At 35.6% G+C, this 21,123-nt stretch overlaps 3 protein-coding genes across 8 annotated transcripts in view; 2 read left to right on the top strand and 1 right to left on the bottom strand.

The window, feature by feature from the left end:
• Positions 1-1,164: 1,164 nt before the first annotated feature.
• Positions 1,165-3,980, top strand: LOC111795232 (uncharacterized). The gene is made up of 6 exons (XM_023677530.2): positions 1,165-1,555; positions 2,100-2,299; positions 2,630-2,770; positions 2,864-2,944; positions 3,510-3,634; positions 3,760-3,980. The coding sequence occupies exons 1-6, from the start codon at positions 1,333-1,335 to the stop codon at positions 3,806-3,808; spliced, it is 819 nt and encodes a 272-aa protein (XP_023533298.2). The 5' UTR covers positions 1,165-1,332; the 3' UTR covers positions 3,809-3,980.
• Positions 3,981-6,974: 2,994 nt separating this feature from the next.
• LOC111795138 (pentatricopeptide repeat-containing protein MRL1, chloroplastic-like) lies at positions 6,975-17,203 on the top strand. Of its 4 annotated transcripts, XM_087124312.1 has the most exons (20): positions 6,976-7,376; positions 7,972-8,695; positions 8,854-9,085; positions 9,342-9,405; positions 9,486-9,630; positions 9,748-9,863; positions 10,385-10,513; positions 10,690-10,863; positions 10,972-11,136; positions 11,393-11,533; positions 12,045-12,144; positions 13,119-13,227; positions 13,307-13,398; positions 13,863-13,953; positions 14,137-14,368; positions 14,486-14,578; positions 15,588-15,636; positions 16,152-16,245; positions 16,442-16,680; positions 16,867-17,203. In XM_087124312.1, exons 1-19 carry the CDS (start codon positions 7,053-7,055, stop codon positions 16,674-16,676), a joined length of 3,309 nt encoding a protein of 1,102 aa, XP_086980438.1. In that variant the 5' UTR covers positions 6,976-7,052; the 3' UTR covers positions 16,677-16,680; positions 16,867-17,203. The 4 variants fall into 4 exon arrangements, 3 of the variants coding, with proteins under 3 accessions (XP_086980438.1, XP_086980437.1, XP_086980439.1); XM_087124311.1 differs by having other exon boundaries at positions 16,442-17,203; XR_015421240.1 differs by lacking the exons at positions 15,588-15,636; positions 16,867-17,203 and having other exon boundaries at positions 6,975-7,376; positions 16,442-16,583.
• The window catches only part of LOC111795219 (calmodulin calcium-dependent NAD kinase), an 11,182-nt gene continuing 2,421 nt past the window's right edge, over positions 12,363-21,123 (bottom strand). For 2 of the 3 annotated variants that reach the window (XM_087124314.1, XM_087124315.1), the window contains 5 exons: positions 20,182-20,403; positions 19,957-20,086; positions 19,518-19,840; positions 19,292-19,436; positions 17,769-18,323 (listed from right to left, as the gene is read on the bottom strand). In XM_087124314.1, the coding sequence (XP_086980440.1) occupies positions 18,051-18,323; positions 19,292-19,436; positions 19,518-19,840; positions 19,957-20,086; positions 20,182-20,403 (1,093 nt within the window). In that variant the 3' untranslated portion in view covers positions 17,769-18,050. Of the gene's footprint in view, positions 12,859-17,768; positions 18,324-19,291; positions 19,437-19,517; positions 19,841-19,956; positions 20,087-20,181; positions 20,404-21,123 lie in introns of those variants that run through there. The other variant, XM_023677511.2, reaches the window with a different exon arrangement.

The raw sequence follows: 21,123 nt of genomic DNA, 5'->3' as shown, positions 1-21,123 counted from the left end.
TTTTTGGTTAAATTTATCATCCATATATAATAGCTGATTATTTCCTAACCATACCTTGATTATTTTACTTTTAAATTATGTAGTTTAATTATTTTTTTGTGGGGTAAAAGTAAGTTTTTGGTTCTTCGAGTTTTGAGTACGGTTTGTAACGGGTCAATTGGTTTTTTAAAAAATTACATTTTTATCTTTGAATTTTGAGCTTAGAACAAATTAACTTTTTGACCTCGATATCATCCCAATGGTTTATTCGTTCACTTTCAGGAACTTGTTCTTCCTTTGAACTTTAGTTCATTATGTTAATCTTAGTCGATTTGAAATTGGAAGGCTTGAAGCTCATCTTTTAAACTAGGTGATAAGGTTGGGCAAGGTATAGCTCTTTAATATTCACACACGTATAACTAAACTAATGTAATCGAAATCTCTAAGCAGTTGTTGGTCGAGGCCGACCAACACTTGTCGCTCATGCTAACTTAGCTGTCAAATAGCTCTGACAAGAAGAAATATGCGACGAAATAATGAAAAAGGAGATCGACCCTAGTTTGTAGTAAGAAGAGACCTACCATATATGCACGAGTTGAAAATCAACCAGAGTTTAGAAGAGAGTTCGTGGAATATATTGCATGCTTCGATAATGGAACTCTTCAAATCTAAGGATACACTAACAATACAATCAATAGCATATAGATTGCATGATACAAGCTTTATTTAATCTATAGGAGACAACTACTGAAAGTAGACCAATTCGAACTAGCTCAAGAAGCTTGACATCAATCTAGTCCATCTACATAACATGACTTTAAGCTAAGAATTCATCGAGACAAATCTATCCACTTTTAGTTAAGGCTTAAGTGCGTTCAACCTAAGGGTACGATAAGGTAAAAGTTAAAGACTCGAACCGAGCCAACCCACTCTCAGTTAAAAAGCTTAAATTTCGTTGTTGGTTTAAATTAGTCTTTAATTATATACTCTATGTAAGATTTATTATTGAAAATGTTGGTTTGATAAGAATTTATAAATAATCCTCCAAAACTAAAAAAATAATTATCAGGCCTTTTAATTTCATAAAAATGGAACCATAAAAATAATTATCAAATTAAAAACTAAATTATTAGGATATTAAATCATGACCCGGATGCGTTGACCCGACAACCCAAATTCGCCATTTTTCTCAAAGGAGTGATGGACCCGTCAAAATTTATCGTACGCGGTTCGCCTGCCTCTCTCTTCGTCGGTTGCTCGCCGCAAAACCTAAATTTCGCCGGAAGATCAATCCTCCGCCGCCTCTGATCAGGCCTGCAACAAAACAGAAAAAGAAAGGATTGGAGTTATCTCATGAGGCCGTCAAGAAATCTGATCCATATCGTCTCCTCATGGGTCCGGCGACAGCCGCCGAAGGCGAAGGCCTTTCTGGCCGTCGTGCTTGGTATGGTGGCTCTGGCCGTTCTTCGGTCCGTTGTTCACGATCATGATAATCTATTTGTCGCTGCCGAGGCAGTGCACTCCATTGGAATTTCGGTTCTTATTTATAAGCTGATGAAGGAGAGGACTTGTGCTGGTAATCCCTCAGTTTTGGTATCAAAATGCCCTTAGAAAAATGGTTTCTATCAATCGAGCGACTAACGAGTAAAATTTTGTCAAAATTTGTATAATCGTGGGTGGATTCGGAAATCCTGTCGTTGCCTGCTTGTCCCTAATTATTTCTTTTCCAGCATTTATTTAGTTTTTAGCTGAGATGAGCTATGGGAATTCATGAATACCAATTATTAGTTACAATGAATGTTAACCTAAAGGTTTAATCTTCAAGGGACTTTTTAGGGTGTTTATCTAATCTCTAATCCTTCATTCAAATATTTAGTTTGCATACGCAGCAATTTATGAGTTCAATTTACAGTGGTTGTTCTTGTAATGTGTGGATTCTAGATCTGCACAAGTTGTTATCTCCTAGAAACTTGGCCTTGTCTGATCCATTTTGTTATTGGTTTTAAAATTATGCTTGTTTCTTCACCATTTTTAGGTAAGCCTTTTGATTTATTTGGAAGTTTTCTTTGATGCATTACCTCTTCACACACATGATTCTGAAGCATATTCTGGTTTCTCAGGAATATCACTCAAGTCTCAAGAATTAACCGCTATTTTCTTGGCTGCGAGGTTGTATTGTAGTTTTGTTATGGAGTATGATATACACACCATATTAGATTTAGCAACACTGGCCACGACCCTCTGGGTGATCTATATGATCCGTTTCAAACTTAAGTCGAGCTACATGGCGGATAAAGACAACTTTGCATTATATTATGTGGTAAGGTTCTGTTTTTTTTAGATTCCTTCTTTTCTATTTTTCAGAGAAACTGACTTGTCGAATTTTATATCATCATTGCCAAGAATATAGAAGTTTCGTTCTGTTTGCGTCTGTTCCATTGTAGCATTTGTTATTAATATCAAGTTATCACGAGTTCTTTTTTCTCAGAAGCAATTCCATTGTAGCATTTGTTAGTATCATTAACCGTGGATATTTTCTTTTGGCCATTGATCCAACGAGGTTGTTCATTGTAACTTGTGTGCAGGACTAATGAGTCGGATGTGTATTTTTGTGGCTTACTAATACCTTGCCTTTACATTTTGGATGCAGCTAGCACCCTGTGCTATCCTGGCTTTACTTGTTCATCCATCAACTTCTCATCACTTTGTTAACAGAGTTTTCTGGGCATTTTGTGTGTATCTGGAAGCCGTTTCGGTGCTACCCCAGTTGCGAGTGATGCAGAACACTAAGGTATGATATTGCATAATGAACTGAATTTACTTGCTTTAAAAAACTACGATGTGAGGCAGTAACGCTAAACATTTTCCCCTCGCCAACTTTCAGATTGTTGAACCATTTACTGCCCATTATGTATTTGCATTGGGTATTGCAAGATTCCTTAGCTGCGCTCATTGGGTTCTCCAGGTTTCTTTTCTATAGTCTTCTCTTGATTCTAGCATTGCTTTGTATGTGTACTTGCTTCGTTATTGATAATGCTATAGGTCGAAATTTACAACTAAAAATCTTCGCACTTGATTTTAGTTCCTCTTGAAATTTAGGCTTGTTCTTTACAATTTCTTTGGTGCTTTTAAATCACATTTGAATTCTCTATAAAATTTTCAAAACAAGCACAAGTTTTTAAAACCTACTCTTTCTAGTTTCAAAAGATGTAACTCAGATTTTGAAAACGATTTAAACAAATAGACAGAAAAACAAGGAAATGGTGTGAAAGTAATGTTTATAGGCTTAACTTTCAACGATAAAAAACTAAAAACAAAATAGCTATCAAACGGGACTTTATTGTTTTGGTTTCTTATTCTTCTACTGCGTCGTGTCGTGTTATTCCAAACGAATTATCCGTAATGCCACCTACCACATTTTAAGGTATAATAAATATAACTAATTGTCCATCTCTCTTTATTTCTTCTGTCTGCAAATTCACTTTTGTGATTTGTGATGGGTGATGCATCGCTTTCTTTTCGGTAATCAGGTCTTGGATAGTCGTGGACATCTTCTAGTAGCTCTTGGATATGGTTTATGGCCATCTATGGTTCTGATCTCAGAAGTTGTACAAACTTTCATCCTAGCTGACTTCTGTTACTATTATGTGAAGAGGTTAGTACTTGTTTTTTTCCCCTTATTTTTAACAAGATACAGATCTTTCATCTTGTTTTTTATTTCGAAATTTAGACCAATAACTTTTCGTCTTAGGCTGAACCTTCTGTCTTGAAATTTTGCAGCGTTTTGGGCGGACAGCTTGTCCTCCGACTCCCTTCTGGAGTGGTGTGATGAACCATTGTTGTGTCATGTGCTTTTGTCCATAGCCAGGCCAAGTTCTTTTCTTGACATGTTTGCGGGTATGTGGTTGACATTGTTATTATAACCTGAAATCACCTTGGCTGCATGTAAATTTAAACATTCAAGAAGATTGATGATTTATCAAATTTCACTACTTATACTATATCTTTCATACACTCTTAGAAGTTAGTAGTCATTGTTTACATTGATGGGAGCTTTTGGTAACATGGGCGTCAAAGTATGGAATTGTAAGATATCTCCTTACAATATATTGATATTCATAGGAAAAACTCTTACCCTTAGACAATAAAAAACTCTCATCCAATGGACCGCGGGTAGCCATGGTAGTCTTGCTACCTCTCTAGTGAATACATTACTCGAGCGATCACCGACCACCAAGATGTCTTCCCACACTCTCTTAGGAATGTCCAATGGCAAAAGTAATCCAGTAGGTGAAATGGCCAATGATCTGTTCCTCTGGCAAATTAAACATCCTTATTTTCTTGTCCCAGGCGATACCGTACTTCAAAATTGTTGCCCAACCGTCTTGAAACCCACCTTTTGTATTGTGGTCGTGATATTCTTTGTTGTAATAAAAGCTTTAGAGCGTGTTGATCAATCTTCACACTAAACTTTTGCCCTAGCAAATAAGGTTGCCAATATATAGACTTGGCTTAAGCTTTGGAGGATAGAGTATGGCTTAAGAATGCTATTGGTTGCTTCTTTTGGGATAACAGAACTCCCAAACCTGTACCTGAATCATCAGTTTCCACCAAAAATGGTTAGCTGAAATCAGAGAGGGCGACTATGGTTCGTGTAACCATGGCTTGCTTCAATCTCTCGAATGATTTCGGGTCGGTTGGTCCATTCAAACGCCCTTTGAGGAATTGGCCATTCCAGCTTTGTTCTCACTTTCTTGAGATCGGCCTCCACACCAACTGCCAAGATCCAATGCCTTAGATATTCAGTTTCTCTTGCATGAGTTGCATTTTGCTCTATCGGCACACAGTTGATTGTCCCTCAAATTCATCAAACACCACTCCAAATGCCATAGTGTTCATCATAGAAAGAGTTACACAAACCAAGATGAACTGACGTAGGAATGGTAGGAAAATGCAATTCCTCGGAACTTGGAAGGTGGATGGAGCGTTTGTGAGACCAAAGTGCATAACAAGGAACTCGTAATGGCCCGCATGAGTTCTAAAAGCCATATTTTCTACGTCTTGGTCGTCTACTCGTATTTGGTGATGTCGAGATTTCAAGTTGATCTTCAAATATATTATGGAACCATTCAATTTGTCAAGTAATTCCTCCACCACTAGAAATGGGAATTTGTCTGGCATAGTCACATTATTCCGGAATTGAATTTAGAGATAGTTTCATTGCGTCTCCGACCTCATCGGCGATCATATCCTTAAGTTTCGATGGAACGTTTCCCTCATCAATGATTTTGAGTCCCTTTCATTCACACCCGGATCATCATCGCTCAAAGTTCTTCTGTTGTGCACTTGTGCTTCACTGTGTAACAAACTTGTTAGAAATTTGGAAATATGAAATATGAGAATTAGATCAATAGGAATGAGATACTCGGGTTTGAATTTTACATGAATGAACTTCAAACTCAAACTTGTTTGTCTATCTGTATTTTATATTTCCTATATTCCTCGACATCTTATTTGCTACTAGAAGTAATAATCATGTTTAGATCAAAGAGGTTAAGGGAGATCGTCCACCAAACTATAGTAGAGCCAGCTTGATTGGGAGATTAAGAGCATCCATAGAGACGAGAGAACAATTCCAACGCTCATAAATGCCTTATCCAAAGCCAATGTACCCCACATTCATATATTATAAGAACATTTACACATTATAAACATATCAGGTACCAATCCGATCCGATCGTAGTTTAGTAGATATTGTATCAATTACTATCTCAAAAATCTATTCGAACTTTGCTTTTTGCAAATTAAATGTAAATTATTAATTATTCATTTGAGTTTAATAAATACCTAGTGAGTTTGGAATATATATATATATATAAAATATAAAAAAAAAACAGAAAAAGCAATTTTCTTAGAGAGAGGATTTGCTGAATATAATTCAGCTGATTAATATTTATATCTTATTGAATTAGAAAAATTTAAAAAAAAAAAAAAAAAAGCAAAATTGATTGATAAAAGAAATGCGTTATTGTTTGCGTGAGAAAAATGAAAAGATTACGAGAAGGTTAGACTTTCTCCCCAAGTGGTTTGATTCAATTAAGTGATAAAAAAAGATGGTCGAGTCTTTGGCATCATTGAATTCATCCTTTGTACATATACTTTTGTTGTAGATAAAAGAAAAAATGTGCTGCCCGTGGTGTGCGGGTTGAGAGCGGGGAGTTCAATGGTGGCAATTTTGTGTCGATGAATCATCGGATGGGTAGGGTACGGTGGCGCTGGGCTAAACTAGACAAAGTGCTTAGAGCTGAAAGTGTTGAGAGAGGAAAGGATGTAGGAGGGACCGTAGATTGGAGTGAAAAGGAGATTGAGATTTTGAAGATGGTCGGAGGTTACTTACGAAGGATGACTGCATCGGTTTAGGAGGGTCGAAGGAAAAACTAAATTACCGGATTAGTTCCTAAACTTTCACGTTAATAAAAATATTTAACTAATTCTTTAGTTTTTAAATTTAATATTTAATATATATTACACATCAATTATCATTATTATTTAATTAATTTCGATACAAAATTAAAATTTTAAAAGTAAATATATGAATGAATTATGAATATATTATTTTATTTTAAAAAATATTAATTTATTATGAAGCGAAAATTTGTTTTTTTATTATTTATTTTAATTAGAAAAATTGTTATAAGGGATTGGTACAATATCATTTTCACTCCTAAAATGGTTAAATTAAAATAAAATAAATAAATAAAAGAAGAAATTATGCAGAAGTTTTCTATCCAGTAGCTTCCGAACGGGACGGATTTGTATTGTTTCTCGGGAAAAGAAATTAAAAAAAAAAAAAAAAAAAACCGTTTATTTATTTATTTATTTTATTTTTCAAATTCCTCGAAAAAAGAGAAAAAAATAATAAGGAAAATTCCACGTCAGCACGTAGTGGATCAGCCGAAAAAAACCAACCAAGCGAAAGCAAGCTCAAAATACTACCACTGATACAGTCTCCCACACAACGACCTCTCTTCCTCCTCCTCTCTCTCTCTATCCTCAACCCATTCCCTTCTTCCATGGAGGTCTCCTTCTCTTCCAACCCTCAATTACTCACCTTCAATCCATCTCTTCCTCTCAATTCCTCTTCCTCCTTCTCCTACACTCGCCTCCGCTTCGTTCGCCGCCAGTTTCTCGGTTCTTCTCATAATCTTCGCCCGCCGGATGTTCTGCGCTCTCGACGTAGGTGCACGAAGGTTGGCTTCCTTGTTCAGTCTCCGAGATGCATGTTTCGTGCTGCCTTCACTTCCAATCCGGTTCTCATCGTTGTTGCTGTGGTTACTTTCTCGGCTGTTTCGTTTATCTATATGAACTTAAATAAGAGGAAGAAGAATGCGGTTGAGGTATGGGGGAAAATTTGATTTGGATTTGCTTTTTTGTTGTTGTTGTCGTCTTCTTATTCGCTATTTCGTGAATGCCTTTCCTTTTCTTTTAAATGTTTGGTTATTCGTAGCTGCTCTTGGAAAATGAACGGAGATGATCAAGAGAGTGATTCTTGTTGTCTATCTTGCATTTCTTCTTTCTTTTTTAATCGTGTTTTCTTGTAGAAGATGTATATTAGGATAATTTAGTTGATTCAGAGATAGATCAACGTACCAGATGCAAAAATGGCTGTGCGGTTGACAGTTTACCTTGCTTAATGAGTTTAATGGCGCGAAACTGTTTCCTAATATTTGATAATTGAGTTAGCTATATTAACAATTTCCGAATCCTTAATTTTGTTCTTTTAAGATGGTTTTTCTTAAGTTATGGAATTTTTATCATATTTAGTCCACTAGTTTGAAACACAACATGGTATTCCTAGTCTCATACGTAAAATGTGAATGTGAATTGATATCAGTGATTTTCATGGGTTCAACAATTTAGTTTGTTGGATTGACTCATCTGTCATTGTATTGTGGAGATAACATGTTTTTCTGGATCTTTTACCGATTACAGCGTTCCCAATCTCCAACGCTTGCCTTATCTCAACTAGGTAGAGGCGTCAACTGGTCCGTCGATGATCAGGTAATGGGCTTTAGGGATCATCATGGTGACTTCTTAGAGCAGAATATAGCCGTAAAGGATAGAACTGAAGAGAGAAGTAATTCTGGGGAAGAAGAGACTGTTCTGCATCTTCAAACATCAGTTCTGTCACATGAGGCCAGTGTCACCGAAACATTGCCGCCATCTGTTGAATTTACCACATCTAGGGATAGTGGTTCTCTGTTTTCAGATGAAACTGAAGCAGCAGATCCCTCTCTTCCTTCTGATATGTTTGAATCTGGCGTCCTGCAGCCTCTTATTTTTGCCAACGACATGACTGACTTGCAGCTAAATGTATCTGATGTCAAATCCCACTCTGACTTGGCCGTTGTGCTTGATACAACTGAGCTTCCGCCTCTTTCTGGTCCTTTATATAGTGTATATAATCAAGTGACTCAAGATTTCAAAGCAGATGGCGAGCTTCTAAAAGTGGAGAAGTTAATCGGTTCCAATTTTCTAATTGAAGAACCGTCTAGAGAAGATATTTACATGTTCTATGAAGATACAAAGTCAAGTAGTCAAATGGCAACTTCTTCTCGTACTTCTCATCTATACAACCAAAAATTTTCTTCTGTGACGATTAACGGTGTCTCAAGAGGAGCAGAATTAATGTTGGAGGATTCTCGTCAAATTGCAGGTAATGACTTCAATAGGTTCGTGATGGTCTTACCTTGTTTCTCTGAGCAGGCAGCAAACGTGAATTGCTTTTCTTGTAACCCAACATTATTTCCTCAAAAATCTTTGCATCTCCTCGTTCCATGTTTCATTTCACTAGCGAATGTTTGTACAACTCAGGATATGTTGAAAGAAGAGAACCTGTTGCAAGATATAAGGGAGGTTCTTCAGGGGACAAAAATAAATCTGGAGGGGGCAACAATATTGTAGGACACGGAGAAAGAAAAGAAGCCAGTCTGCATAAAGAGAAAGTTGTGAATGGGTTACCCTATCCAAATGGGAAGCATGTTCATAACAAAAATCTTCATGTAGATCAATATAAAGCGTACAATCAATGTCTGAAAGGTGGAAGGTATGTTTGTTTCGATTTTTCATGCATCATGCATTCAATATTTCTTATATTCTGTATCATGTTGTACGGTTGAAGATTGCCCTTAATATTATATTGCAATGAATCAAAATAGGAAAAAAAAAAAAAAAAAAAAAAAAAAAAAAATCTCCAGGACACCCTCACTCCCCAATCACGATAGAAGTCTGCATTCATTTATGTCTTCAACTAGTTCTGAAAGCCTTTGTACATTATTTCTTCTTATTTGTGGTTTTCTCAGGTTGAACGAATGTATCAAAATACTTCAGGATATGGAAAAAGCAGGCTTATTGGACATGAATAAGGTAAAATGTGTATTACTTTTTATTATTAATTTTCTTATCTGAATTACCAGTAACTAATTTAACGAGTTTTCTGGTTGTAGATTTATCATGGGAAGTTTTTCAATATTTGCAAGAGTAAAAAGGCTGTTCAGGAAGCTTTTCAGTACACCAAACTTATTGCAAACCCCACATTGAGTACATTTAATATGCTCATGTCTGTATGTGCGAGTTCTCAAGATTCTGACAGTAAGTTAATGTACTATTTACTATCATCAAACTGTTTGTCTGGAAACAATCTCGAGTCTTCTACTATGAACAACCATCATTCTCTTAGGATTCATAATTTATGCATTGTAAATTTAGGAGCTTTTCAAGTTGTGCGGCTTGTCCAGGAGGCTGGAATGAAAGCGGATTGCAAACTATACACTACTTTAATCTCAACATGTGGCAAAAGTGGAAAAGTGGATGCAATGTTTGAGGTATGGTATCTTTCATTTTGGCTACCTGTTCTTAGGTTTCACTAATGCTTAAACTATCCCATTGGAGCTTCCTTAATGTACCCAATATGTGTTCCTTATATGTAACGAAGTTTCGTTTGATTAATTGATATATCATCTTGAACTATTGAATTTGGTTTAAATGTTTTTACCTCCTGTTATTTATTTATTTTCCATTTATTTTCGCTCTATTTGGAAAGAAAATGTACTAAATTTTTCATTACTTTAAACACAACAGTTGAAGCATCCGTGTCTTTCATGTCAGTATGAAATTCCGCTAGCAGTGAATTTGAATCTCGCTCATTCTTATAATTGGTGCATCCAACATCTCAAGTGCTTCTCCAATGCGAAACAATTTTTTCAATACGTTTGCTACTTCGAAATTAGGGAACAGTGCTTTCAAAATTTCCCATTTCCATTTTCAGAAACTTGAACGAAGCTTTATATGTCTTAAAAAGAGTTTTTTTTTTTTTTTTTTTTTTTTTTTTTTTTTTTGCTTCTAGGTATTCCACCGAATGGTTAATGCTGAAGTGGAACCTAATGTTCACACATATGGGGCACTTATTGATGGTTGTGCAAGAGCAGGTCAAGTGGCCAAGGCATTTGGCGTATATGGAATAATGAGGTCAAAAGTATGACCACAGATCTAGTCGTTCCTTTTTTTCTCATTTTATATGGTCTTATTTGTTACTTATATATATGGATGTGCAAACAAAGGCATTTAACATATTATGTCATAAGGTTGAATGTTCAAGTTGTATTCTAACAAAAAATAGGGCTCTTGCTGATAAGATATTCTGTGCAGTAGAACGTGAAGCCAGACAGAGTTGTATTCAATGCACTTATCACTGCATGTGGTCAGTCAGGAGCAGTGGATCGTGCTTTTGATGTGCTGGCCGAAATGGGGGCTGAGCTACATCCTATAGAGCCTGATCATTTTACAATTGGTGCTTTGATCAAGGCATGTGCAAATGCTGGTCAGGTATGTTTCATTAAATTTAAAGATTTCTTGAGTCATTCAATTCTTCTCTCTCCAGTTCCGTTGTTGATGTCGTTTTATAAGCGTAAAAGAATCATGCATTTCTTATAGGTTGATCGGGCAAAAGAAGTGTATAAGATGATCCATGATTGTAACATTAAGGGCACACCAGAGGTTTACACCATTGCTGTTAATTGTTGTAGTCAATCTGGTGATTGGGACTTTGCTTCCACTGTATATCAAGATATGACCAGGAAAGGAGTAAAACCTGATGAGGTATGTATTACTGATGGCGATCATGAATGATTCAGAATAGAGACAATAAGTTGGGGTCTGAGCGTCTCTCCTTTTGAATATTTATGTTAGAGTGGTTTCAGATAATTAAACAACTTGATCCAGCTATAAAGTGTGAGAAAGTTGGATGAAAAAGTTCTTTCAAGTTTTTGGATAGTCTTCTTTGTGTACTATTATATCAGCTGCTTTTAGATTCGTACATTGAGGTGCTAATTCTAGTATACAATATTTCATGCAGATTTTTTTCAGTGCATTAATAGATGCTGCAGGCCATGCTGGTAAGCTGGATTCTGCTTTTGAAATCTTAGGAGAAGCCAAGCCACTGGGGATACGTGTTGGCATTGTATCATATAGTTCGTTGATGGGTGCCTGTAGCAATGTGCGTATAGTAACTGCTTTCTCTTTTTGTTTAATAGTCACGAGCATGCTGGAAATTTTTAGATTCATTGAAAAGGTCTGATTTTATGCATGTCACCGCTTGAATATTTTTTCTGTTTGCATTGGTACTCTCTCTCTCCTGGAAACATTCTCTGTTTTGTTGTGTTTTGATAGTCTGTTTCGTTTGTCTTCTTTTATTTTTATTTTTTTGAAAAAAGAACAATATAATGTTATAAAAGTAACGAGCTCTATCCAAGTATTTGGTTTCCCAAAAGATTATGAGTTCTATCCTGACTTCAAAAGATTCATTTTAGGTTTTTATAATCATAGTTTTTCCCACATCTGATACTGATTAGTGATATGAATGTAGAAAGCGTATTTGAGTATGGCTCATCTTTTGTAGCTGTTTCATTTATGGAAGTATCTATTGTGCTGTCTAGGAGTGAAATTGAGTATGAAATTTTGTGTGTTACTAAATTAACTGTGAGATGACTTCTCAATCATCGTTTCAGGCTAAAAACTGGCAGAAGGCGTTGGAACTGTATGAGGATCTCAAGTCTACGAAATTGAGGCCAACTGTTTCAACTGTGAATGCATTAATAAATGCACTGTGTATGTCCCTTTTTTGCTACGTTCTGCTCTCAATAATCTGATGGAAGTTAGCATTGATTTATCATTTTTAATCATAAGCGTCGTATCATCACTTTTTAAGCTCTTGCATTCTAAGTTTCTCTTTTTTTTTTTTTTTTTTTTTTTTTTTTTTTTTTTTTTTTTTGTCAAAATACATTCTCAGTCTTTGTATTTTGACTTTTGGTCCTCTTTTTTTTTTTTTTTTTTTTTGCCAAAACACAGCCTTAGTTTTCTCCCTATCTTTTAACGTCAAGGACTTATTATATTTATGAAAAATATGTGTTTTGAATTTGAGAATTTTGATTTGCATTTGTTGAATGAAAAGCTCAGAATTCATTGTGCTCCTTAGATATCGAAAAAAGGATTTAACGACAATGAGCCAGGTAGAAACAGGGGTATGCATATATTGTGAAATACTCGCAGCATAAAGTGTCTAGTGTTATGAAGGTTAAGTTAGGAAATGCACCAACAATTCCCTGTAATATCTAGCTTCCTCGACAGGATACAACTTAGAAGAGTCAACTAGAGTCTTGGGAATAAAGAGTGTCTTACATGGTTCTGTACTAGCCATACCAAATCAAGATACAATAGTACAAACATATTTAAATTGAGACACTATAGTAGCAGCATTATTACATTGAATTTTCCAAGCTCAGAAGTACTTCTAGGAACCAAGATGAGGCCTATCAATTTGAGCTGTAGTTGAGAAATAGTATCAATATTGATTGGTCATTACGTGTAATTATTATGTAATCAACATACAAGAGAAGTTATTAAACCAGCATTCTCACAAATAGAGAGGATTTGGTTTGAGAAGCAGCAAAATCAAATGTCAATAAATGCAGTGTGAAACATTCAATGCATATACACTTCAACTAATTCAACTAACATTTGTTACATACGATTAAAATAATGTGCATTACCTGTAAAAGATAACATTAGAATTTCACATACAGGTGATGGGGAACAACTACAAATGGCTATGGATATTCAGAGAGAAATGAAGGGATTAGGACTCTACCCTAACAACATTACATACTCTATACTTATGGCAGCAAGTGAAAGGTAAGTAAAACTGGCTTAGTTTTGCTACAATGATGTTAATTTAATCCTCATTAATTATCTTTTTCTCAATTGTCTTCAGGAATAATAATTTAGAAATTGCCCTCGAACTCCTCTCTCAAGCCAAAGAGGATGGTGTTGCCCCAACTTTAACCATGTATAGGTGCATAATTGGTAAGTTAATAGGATTCAGCCGTCTACTCCTGTTTTTTAAATCATAAAAAATGCTCGTCTTTTCTATTTTGTAGTCTACTGATTGTTATATTGTCTACTTACCAACTGTTTATAAACAACAATACGTGTTTCTTTTCAGATGGTTTATCCTGATTGTAATGAAGAATAAAATAACACACGTCTTTTCAACTTATCATGAATTTTAACTACCTTTTCTCTCTGATTCTGAATACCTATCCGAGTTTCAAGAATATTTTCTTGCTAATATCTTTTGAAAAGATTGTCTTAATTTTAATTGGTTAGCTTTTTTCATTTTCAATTAATCTTTATTCAGATCTTGTCAAAGGCATGTGTCTAACGAAGAATTGCAGAGCCCTCTGCCCCTGATAGACCACTCTTTTCTCTAGTTAATTGGTTAGCTTTTTTTGTATTTCTGACTAATCTATAAGCTGATCTTTTCAAAGGCATGTGCTTACGAAGAGTTGCAGAGCCCTCTTCCCTTGATAGACCACTTTTATCTCTTGACACTAGCTGGCCTCAAGTCGATAGTAAGTGGTATGACTCTTCGACTTTTGTAATTCATTTACTAGACTAGTTTTATAGTCTACCGAAAATAGCATGTTGACTTCTTATTTAATCATCTCATGGTACTAGAATACCAAGTATCATAAACCACTACCTATGGATACTGCAGTGTAACTTGTGAGATAATTCACTACTCAAATATTTTTTTCTCAGGGCAGCACAGGCCTTAATGGTGTACCGGGAAATAATCGAAGCCAGAATCGTTCCGAGCATTGAAATCTTATCTCAAGTTTTGGGGTGCTTGCAGATTTCTCATGATCCCTCCTTAAAACGTAGACTCATAGAAAACATTGGAGTAAGTGCTGACACATCAAGATCTTCAAATCTATGCTCCTTGATAGATGGCTTTGGAGAATATGACCCTCGCGCATTTTCACTGTTGGAGGTCTGTACAAACTTGAAGCTGATTCCATAGTCTTGCTGAAAATTTCAATTTCTTAAATTGTTAGAAGGGTCATATTTTGTTATTATATTTACCCCCCTCCCCTCCAACAAAATGCAGGAAGCTGCTTCACTTGGAGTTGCTCCATTTGTATCCCTCAAGGGAAGTCCTATTGTTGTAGATGTCAAGGAGTTGCAGATTCATACAGCTGAGGTATGATTTTTAGATTATGAAATAATTGATACTTCACGTATTCTACAATGCTCATGAAATCACAACTTCAATGTGCTTTTGTTCCGAAATTATTTAACCGCTTGGAATCATTGCGTACTAAATAAAACTATACCCTTCCTGTATTGAACTTTGAGTTAGATATTTTCCACGTATGAGCTGTCGTTTATATACTAAACGTTATGTTTTCTAGTCGAGAGATGAGCTAACTGATAAAGCCCAGAAAGAGAAAAAAAAAGATTAAAAATGCCACCTGCATTGAAATAGCATTTGGAAAAAAAATTTATGCCATATAAATGTAAATTAATTTTCATATTTCTCTACAATAATTTTCATATTTCTTTAGAAAATATTTAAATTTTAAACCAAATTTCAAAAACAAAAATAGGTCTTTTTAAAAAATATATTTTTTAGTTTTTTAAACTTTTGTTTGGTTTCTTAAAACATAGGTAAAATGTAGATAAATTAAACAAAGCTTAATTTTTAAAAATTAAAAATAAAAATTATGTGATTATCAACTTCGAGTTTGAAGTAGTATTTTCAGCTAACTATAAGAAACAAAACAAACAAACAAACAAAAAAAAAAAAAAAAAAAAAATATATATATATATATATATATATATATATATATATTATACCATTATTAATGTTTTATTTATTTATTTTTTTGAAAGAAGCCATCATTAATGATTTATTTTCTAGGCAGCAGAGTCAGTTTTCCACTTTATTGCTTCCTTTTCTTTTTGTGTGGATTCAAGTGGTCCTTTTTGCTTGTAAAAAAATATATTATTTTGTACATTTGTCCAACAATGGAATGGAAGTTTGTGAGCTCGCTATACTCTTGATTGAATCAGTATTGATGATCTTCAGAGTTTTATCTTTCCGTTTACTCCTCTTAGTCATAACCAACGCAAACTTTTGAGTAGAAGAGCATGTGTGAAAAAAAATTCACAATTCGTTATGACTGAAATTGTTATTAAAATCCTGCCAGGTTTACCTGTTGACAGTTTTGAAAGGTCTCAAACATCGGCTTGCCGCTGGTAAATGACTTGCACATCTTTTGTCTTTTATCTCCTAGTTACTAATGCACTCGGTTATTATATGTAGTTGTTTACAATAACATGAACTCATCCATATTTCTTTTCAACTTCTTGATGAGATTGTTACTAAATTAAATGGATTTTACCCGCTTTGTTTCTTCCTCGCATTATTGACCGTCAAATGAAAAACTATCATGAAGTTGAAGCTAAATTTTAAGATATTTTTCTAGGATTCTCCTTTGCTTTATTCCTAGAAGTATTCTTTTTTTTGGAGTCGTGCATCTTCTATATATAACTATCTTAATTCTCTGCTTTAAATATTGAAGTAAAAATCTCTACAACTTCATTCTTTTTGGACAATAATAATTATTAAGTTAAAATTTATAAATGAGATCTTATTGATTCAATGGACAGAGTTATTATATTTTCTTTTTTCTAAAAAATGGAGATACTTAACACTACTTGGTGATGCGGGCTAAGCATTTTTGTATTCTGATTAAACTTCCTTTGTTCAGGTTCAAAGTTACCGAACTTACTGATCTTACTGTCAGTTGAGACGACACAAATTCTCTCTTCCAAGGGCGAGAGGACCATTAACCTTGCTGGAAGGTGAAAAGATCAAACTTGGTTTCTTTTGCCTCCTTATTTTTTCATTCTGAGTTGTGAGTTCTAAACTAGTATGCAACTTAAACGATCTTTACCCCTAAATGGAAGCCTTGGCTTGTTAACGTGCTCTAGGGTGACGTTTAAATTTCCCGCACAGATGAAATGATCATATCGTTAATCCAAATATACTGGTCTACAGGGTTGGACAAGCAGTTGCAGCATTGTTAAGAAGACTTGGACTTCCCTACCAAGGAAATGAATCAAGTGGAAAAATCAGAATCAATGGTTTAGCCTTGAGAAGATGGATGCAACCAAAACATTCCGATTCTCGAATTGGAAAACCTGGAGAGTTCAGCTCGTTTCAGTCACGTCTAGGAAAAGAAATAAGCCATCAGCAACGTAATATTCGCTCTGGGCATCTATCACTGGATTAAACAGGTATGCAAATACATTAAGACAGCTTAGGAATGTCTGATGCATTTTGCTACCATAAATAGCTGATAAAAAAAACTGTTGAAACCAGTGACCTTCCACACCACTTTAATCCAATCCAACCGCATGTTTAGAACTTTCTCATAAATGTTAGAATAAGTAGCCTACTGGTTCTCTCAATGGAAATTCTAGTTGAGGGGGACGTATGATGCGGTATAGAGCTTTCGGTTTCGTGGCAAATTCATGGGAAGAGATGAGCAATTTGCAGACCTTCATGTGAATGGATCTTACTGGAAAATATTTCTGGTCAAGAAGTTCATCACCAAAGTTGGTACTCCAATTATGTGAGTTGATCTTCTACTTCCCTTTCCTGAGGTAATTTATATTATATATACGAAATGGTTGTCAAATTTTGTAATGCCAAAACATATGACGACTTTATCAATTCATCTTTCTTTCCTTCTATTTTTGGAATGAGATGTAAAAATGTAAACTATTACTAAAATTTATTCACCCATGAGTTTGTTCACACATTTTCTTACCATTTCGCCCGCTCAAACTAATGGATCCAGTGAAGAAATTCGGGTACGTTTCTCCTTATTTATTACATCTTCTAGTATGATTATTATTTCGATGAAAGGTAGACCTATTCTTTGCTCGTTATCTTAGAGTTCGGATTGGATGAACATTGATTGTTTTCTCATTGCTATCAAATTGTTCTCTTGGATTAAATTTAGGGTCTGTCTCCTTCTTTCATTAGGTATAGGTTAGTATAATTATTATTTCGATGAAAGCTAGACCTATTCTCTGCTCGTTATCTTAGAGGTCGGATTGGATGAACATTGTCTGTTTTCTCATTGCTATCAAATTGTTCTCTTGGATTAAATTTAGGGTCTGTCTCCTTCTTTCATTAGGTATAGGTTCATATAGCATGGTGTTTGAATAGTAGAAAGGAATGAGTTATAGAAATAATGTCATTCGATTTCTGAGTAGACCTAACATAAACTCACTTGAAAACACATTTTGAAAATAGACCTAACATAAACTCACTTGAAAACACATTTTGAAAATAAAGTAGTTTCGGGCGCATTTTAATCCGTTAGCAATATTCTAACGCTCTTTTTTACTTTTAGGCTTGAATATTTGCACAAACCCTAAAAAACTTTAAGAGAGGAAATAACAAAGAAATATAACTTTAATCTTTTAACAATACTTCAACACTTCTACCATTAATGAACACTCTAATTTTGGTACAAGGATTCTTCATGTTTTTGGTATTGAAATGGAGTTCTTCTACACATAGCTTCATCTATATAAAATATTGGCCCTCAGTTGTCAAAGATATCTACTTAGCCTTATGATGGAAAGTAAAGCTGTTAGGAAGTTAGAATTTCTTCTCCATTTTTGTGAAAAGATTTAAAACTTTCAACTTTCTTGATGCAATATTTGAGCTCTTGTTGGATGGCTATCCTTGAAGGTGACAATACAATGTCTTTCCAAACTGACCCAGCTTCACAAACAGGACTAGGATCTTTATAAAGCTCAATTATGGAGCTTGCTTCCTCATTTAAGCTCCCAACAGTTTTTAGACACTTTATTTCTTCTGGATCAACCAACAATGTCTTGTCTTTGTCTTTCCATCCAATGAACTTCACATACAAATGTTTTTAAAATCAATAAATGACAAACAAAAAAAAAAAACAAACAAAAAAAAAAGTCATTAAAAACCTTTTACAAACAAACCCAAACCCAATTCGATTAGTTGAATTGAAAGAAATATTTGATGAGTTGAATGAAGAAAAGAATTTGATAATACGTAATCGAATGATCCAAGACTCGTCCATTATAATTCGATCTATGGATCGGAGAAGTTTTTCATTGATAGAAACAATGATCAAAGATTGGACTAATAGAACAAACATGTGAGAATCCCACGTTGGATGAGGAGGAGAACGAAACACCCTTCCCTAGCAGACGCGTTTTAAAGCCTTGAGGGGAAGCCTGAAAGGGAAAGCCCAAAGAGGACAATATCTGATAGCAGTAGGCTTGGGCCGTTACAAATGGTATTAGAGCCAGACTCCAGACGATGTGCCAGTGAGGAGTTTGTTCCCGAATGGGGGTAGACACGAGGCAGTGTGCTAGTAAGGACGCTGGCCTCGAAGGGGGTGGATTTGGTGGGATCCCACATCGATTGGAGAAAGGAACGAGTGTCAGCGAGAATGCTGAGCCCTGAAGGGAGGTGGATTGTGAGAATCCCACATTGGTTCGGGAGGAAAACGAAACACCCTTTGTAAGGGTGTGGAAACCTTTCCCTAGCATACACGTTTTAAATCTTTGAGGGAAAGCTCGAAAGGAAAAGCCGAGGACAATATCTGTTAGCAGTAGGTTTGGGTCATTACAAAACACTATACTAAAACAAATCAAAACGTTAATGTTCGATAACCATTTGATAAACTTATAAATACTATTTCCATCTATGAGTTTCTTGTTTTGAAAACTAAAAATTCTTATACTTCGTTAAGAAAGATGAAAATCGAGCCAACAAACACGACTTTCAAAAGAAAGAAACTAAAAACAAAATCGTTATCGGGTTAGGTTATGATAGATTGGGAGGTACCTTTGGTGGGCCTTCCAAAGCATTGGTGCAATATAGCCTTGCAGTATCAACATATTGACAATATGTTAGGAAAGCATTTGCAAATCTCTTGTGGGATTTCAGTTGAGATTTTACTCTTACTGCTCTTCTACACATGAGAGCTCTCCTGTTTTACAGTCAGTTTAGACAGTGATTATCACAGAAAATGAAGAGAAAAAGGGAAAGAAAATCTCAGTTTTATGTATACCTTATGCCTCTTGTGACAGCTAAATAAGCATCACAAACAACTCCAACAAGTTCAATTCTGTATGGTCTTCTTTTCTTGCCCCCAACTCGATCTTGTTCTTGATCTTCTATTCGTTCCCAATAGTTTTCGGTTACAGTGCCATCGTCCTCGACCCTATAGCCAACTCCCATTCGATAACGTCGGCGGTGGACGTTTCTAGCCATCGTAATTGTCTGTACTACGAACGGTACCCACGACAACGTTCCATCCATGATTACGTCTCGTCCCTCGTTCAATGCTGTCACTAGAAGTGATGAAGCTGCATCTGTGGATGATTGGTGCACCTGTTTCAAACATCAAAGAGTATAAACACAATGCACCAAGGTCACCACTGTATACATGTCATGGACATTGAATGCGGAAATTTTGGGTCGTTACAATTTTAGTGTAGAAATGGTACCAGTTCGGCTGTTTGGAGCATGTCGTGATGGTGGCCTGTTGAGTTAAGAGCTCTATAAATTACATCTGATTCTTTAAAAGCATCTGCCTCAATTACTACTGCATTAGGTCCTGCTCCTACCCAGAAGGGCCTGTTGAACATTTAATCCAAAATAATGAATATCAGTTCATCTCTTTGCTGATGAAATTTGATATCATTTTCATAATCCAAGATGAACATTCTTACTCTTTGAGAATGTCCTTGAGCACAGTACTCTTCCCTGCCCCCATCCCGCCGCCCATGAAGAGGAGCATTGGACTTCTATCGGCGTGAGCCATCGGAACCATCACCTCGGTGCATTGAGAGTCGTCGGTGGATGCGAGTCCCATTGCTTTCATCTCCTCAACTAAAGTTGTAAACACTCTTGCAACTTTCAGGTTCTTTGTCACCCTCTGAAACCTCTGTTCCCTAACAATATACAAAAATGATATGGATGTAAGTGAAGGCTGTTTTTCTATGATGATTTGAAAAGAGTAAGTTCATTGGTAATTTCATTGCTAAGATTAAGTTGAGCACGTAGGTGTTAAGCTTTTTGCAATTTTCGCAATGCATGAGAGTGTTTTCTTGGTGGTCGTGTTTGCTTGATCCCTCTTTTTATTAGAAATCACGGATCTCCATAATGGTATGATATTATCCACTTTAAGCATAAGCTCTCATGGCTTTGCTTTGGGTTTCCCCAAAATGCCTTATATCAGCGGACGATGTATTCCTTATAAACTCATCATCATCCTCTAAAGTAGCTAATGTGGGACTCCCTCCCAATAATCCTACCCTCGAACAAAGTACACTATAGAGCCTCCACTGAGGCCTATGGAGCCCTCAAACAACCTCCCCTTAATCGAGGCTCAACTCCTTCTCTGGAGTCCTCGAACAAAGTACATCCTTTGTTCGACACTTGAGTCACTTTTGACTACACCTTCGAGGCTCATAACTCTTTGTTCGACATTTGAGGATTCTATTTACATGTCTAAGTTAAGGGCATGACTCTGATACCATGTTAGTTAGGAATCACGGAGCATAAGCTCATGTGGCTTTTTTGTTTTGAATAGACTCTAATTATACTACGAGTTATACGAGTTAGGAGTAGAGGACTTTTGGTTTAATGAGCATAGCCCAACTTTTTAATGC

The sequence above is a fragment of the Cucurbita pepo genome, chromosome 5 (genome assembly GCF_057944985.1).
Source record: "Cucurbita pepo subsp. pepo isolate OVF chromosome 5, ASM5794498v1, whole genome shotgun sequence".
NCBI classification, from domain to species: domain Eukaryota; kingdom Viridiplantae; phylum Streptophyta; class Magnoliopsida; order Cucurbitales; family Cucurbitaceae; genus Cucurbita; species Cucurbita pepo.
Note: the sequence above shows the minus strand (reverse complement) of the source record. Positions and strands in the feature narration are given on the sequence as shown.

Bases quoted from the DNA above. Each gene is read 5' to 3' on its own strand.
- LOC111795138 (XM_087124312.1), top strand. From the start codon at position 7,053: ATGGAGGTCTCCTTCTCTTCCAACCCTCAATTACTCACCTTCAATCCA. The intron at 10,514-10,689 runs GTATGACCACAG...TCTGTGCAGTAG, and splicing joins ATGGAATAATGAGGTCAAAA to AACGTGAAGCCAGACAGAGT. The intron at 14,579-15,587 runs GTATGATTTTTA...AAATCCTGCCAG, and splicing joins TGCAGATTCATACAGCTGAG to GTTTACCTGTTGACAGTTTT.
- LOC111795232 (XM_023677530.2), top strand. From the start codon at position 1,333: ATGAGGCCGTCAAGAAATCTGATCCATATCGTCTCCTCATGGGTCCGG. The intron at 1,556-2,099 runs GTAATCCCTCAG...CTGGTTTCTCAG, and splicing joins GAAGGAGAGGACTTGTGCTG to GAATATCACTCAAGTCTCAA. The intron at 2,771-2,863 runs GTATGATATTGC...GCCAACTTTCAG, and splicing joins GAGTGATGCAGAACACTAAG to ATTGTTGAACCATTTACTGC.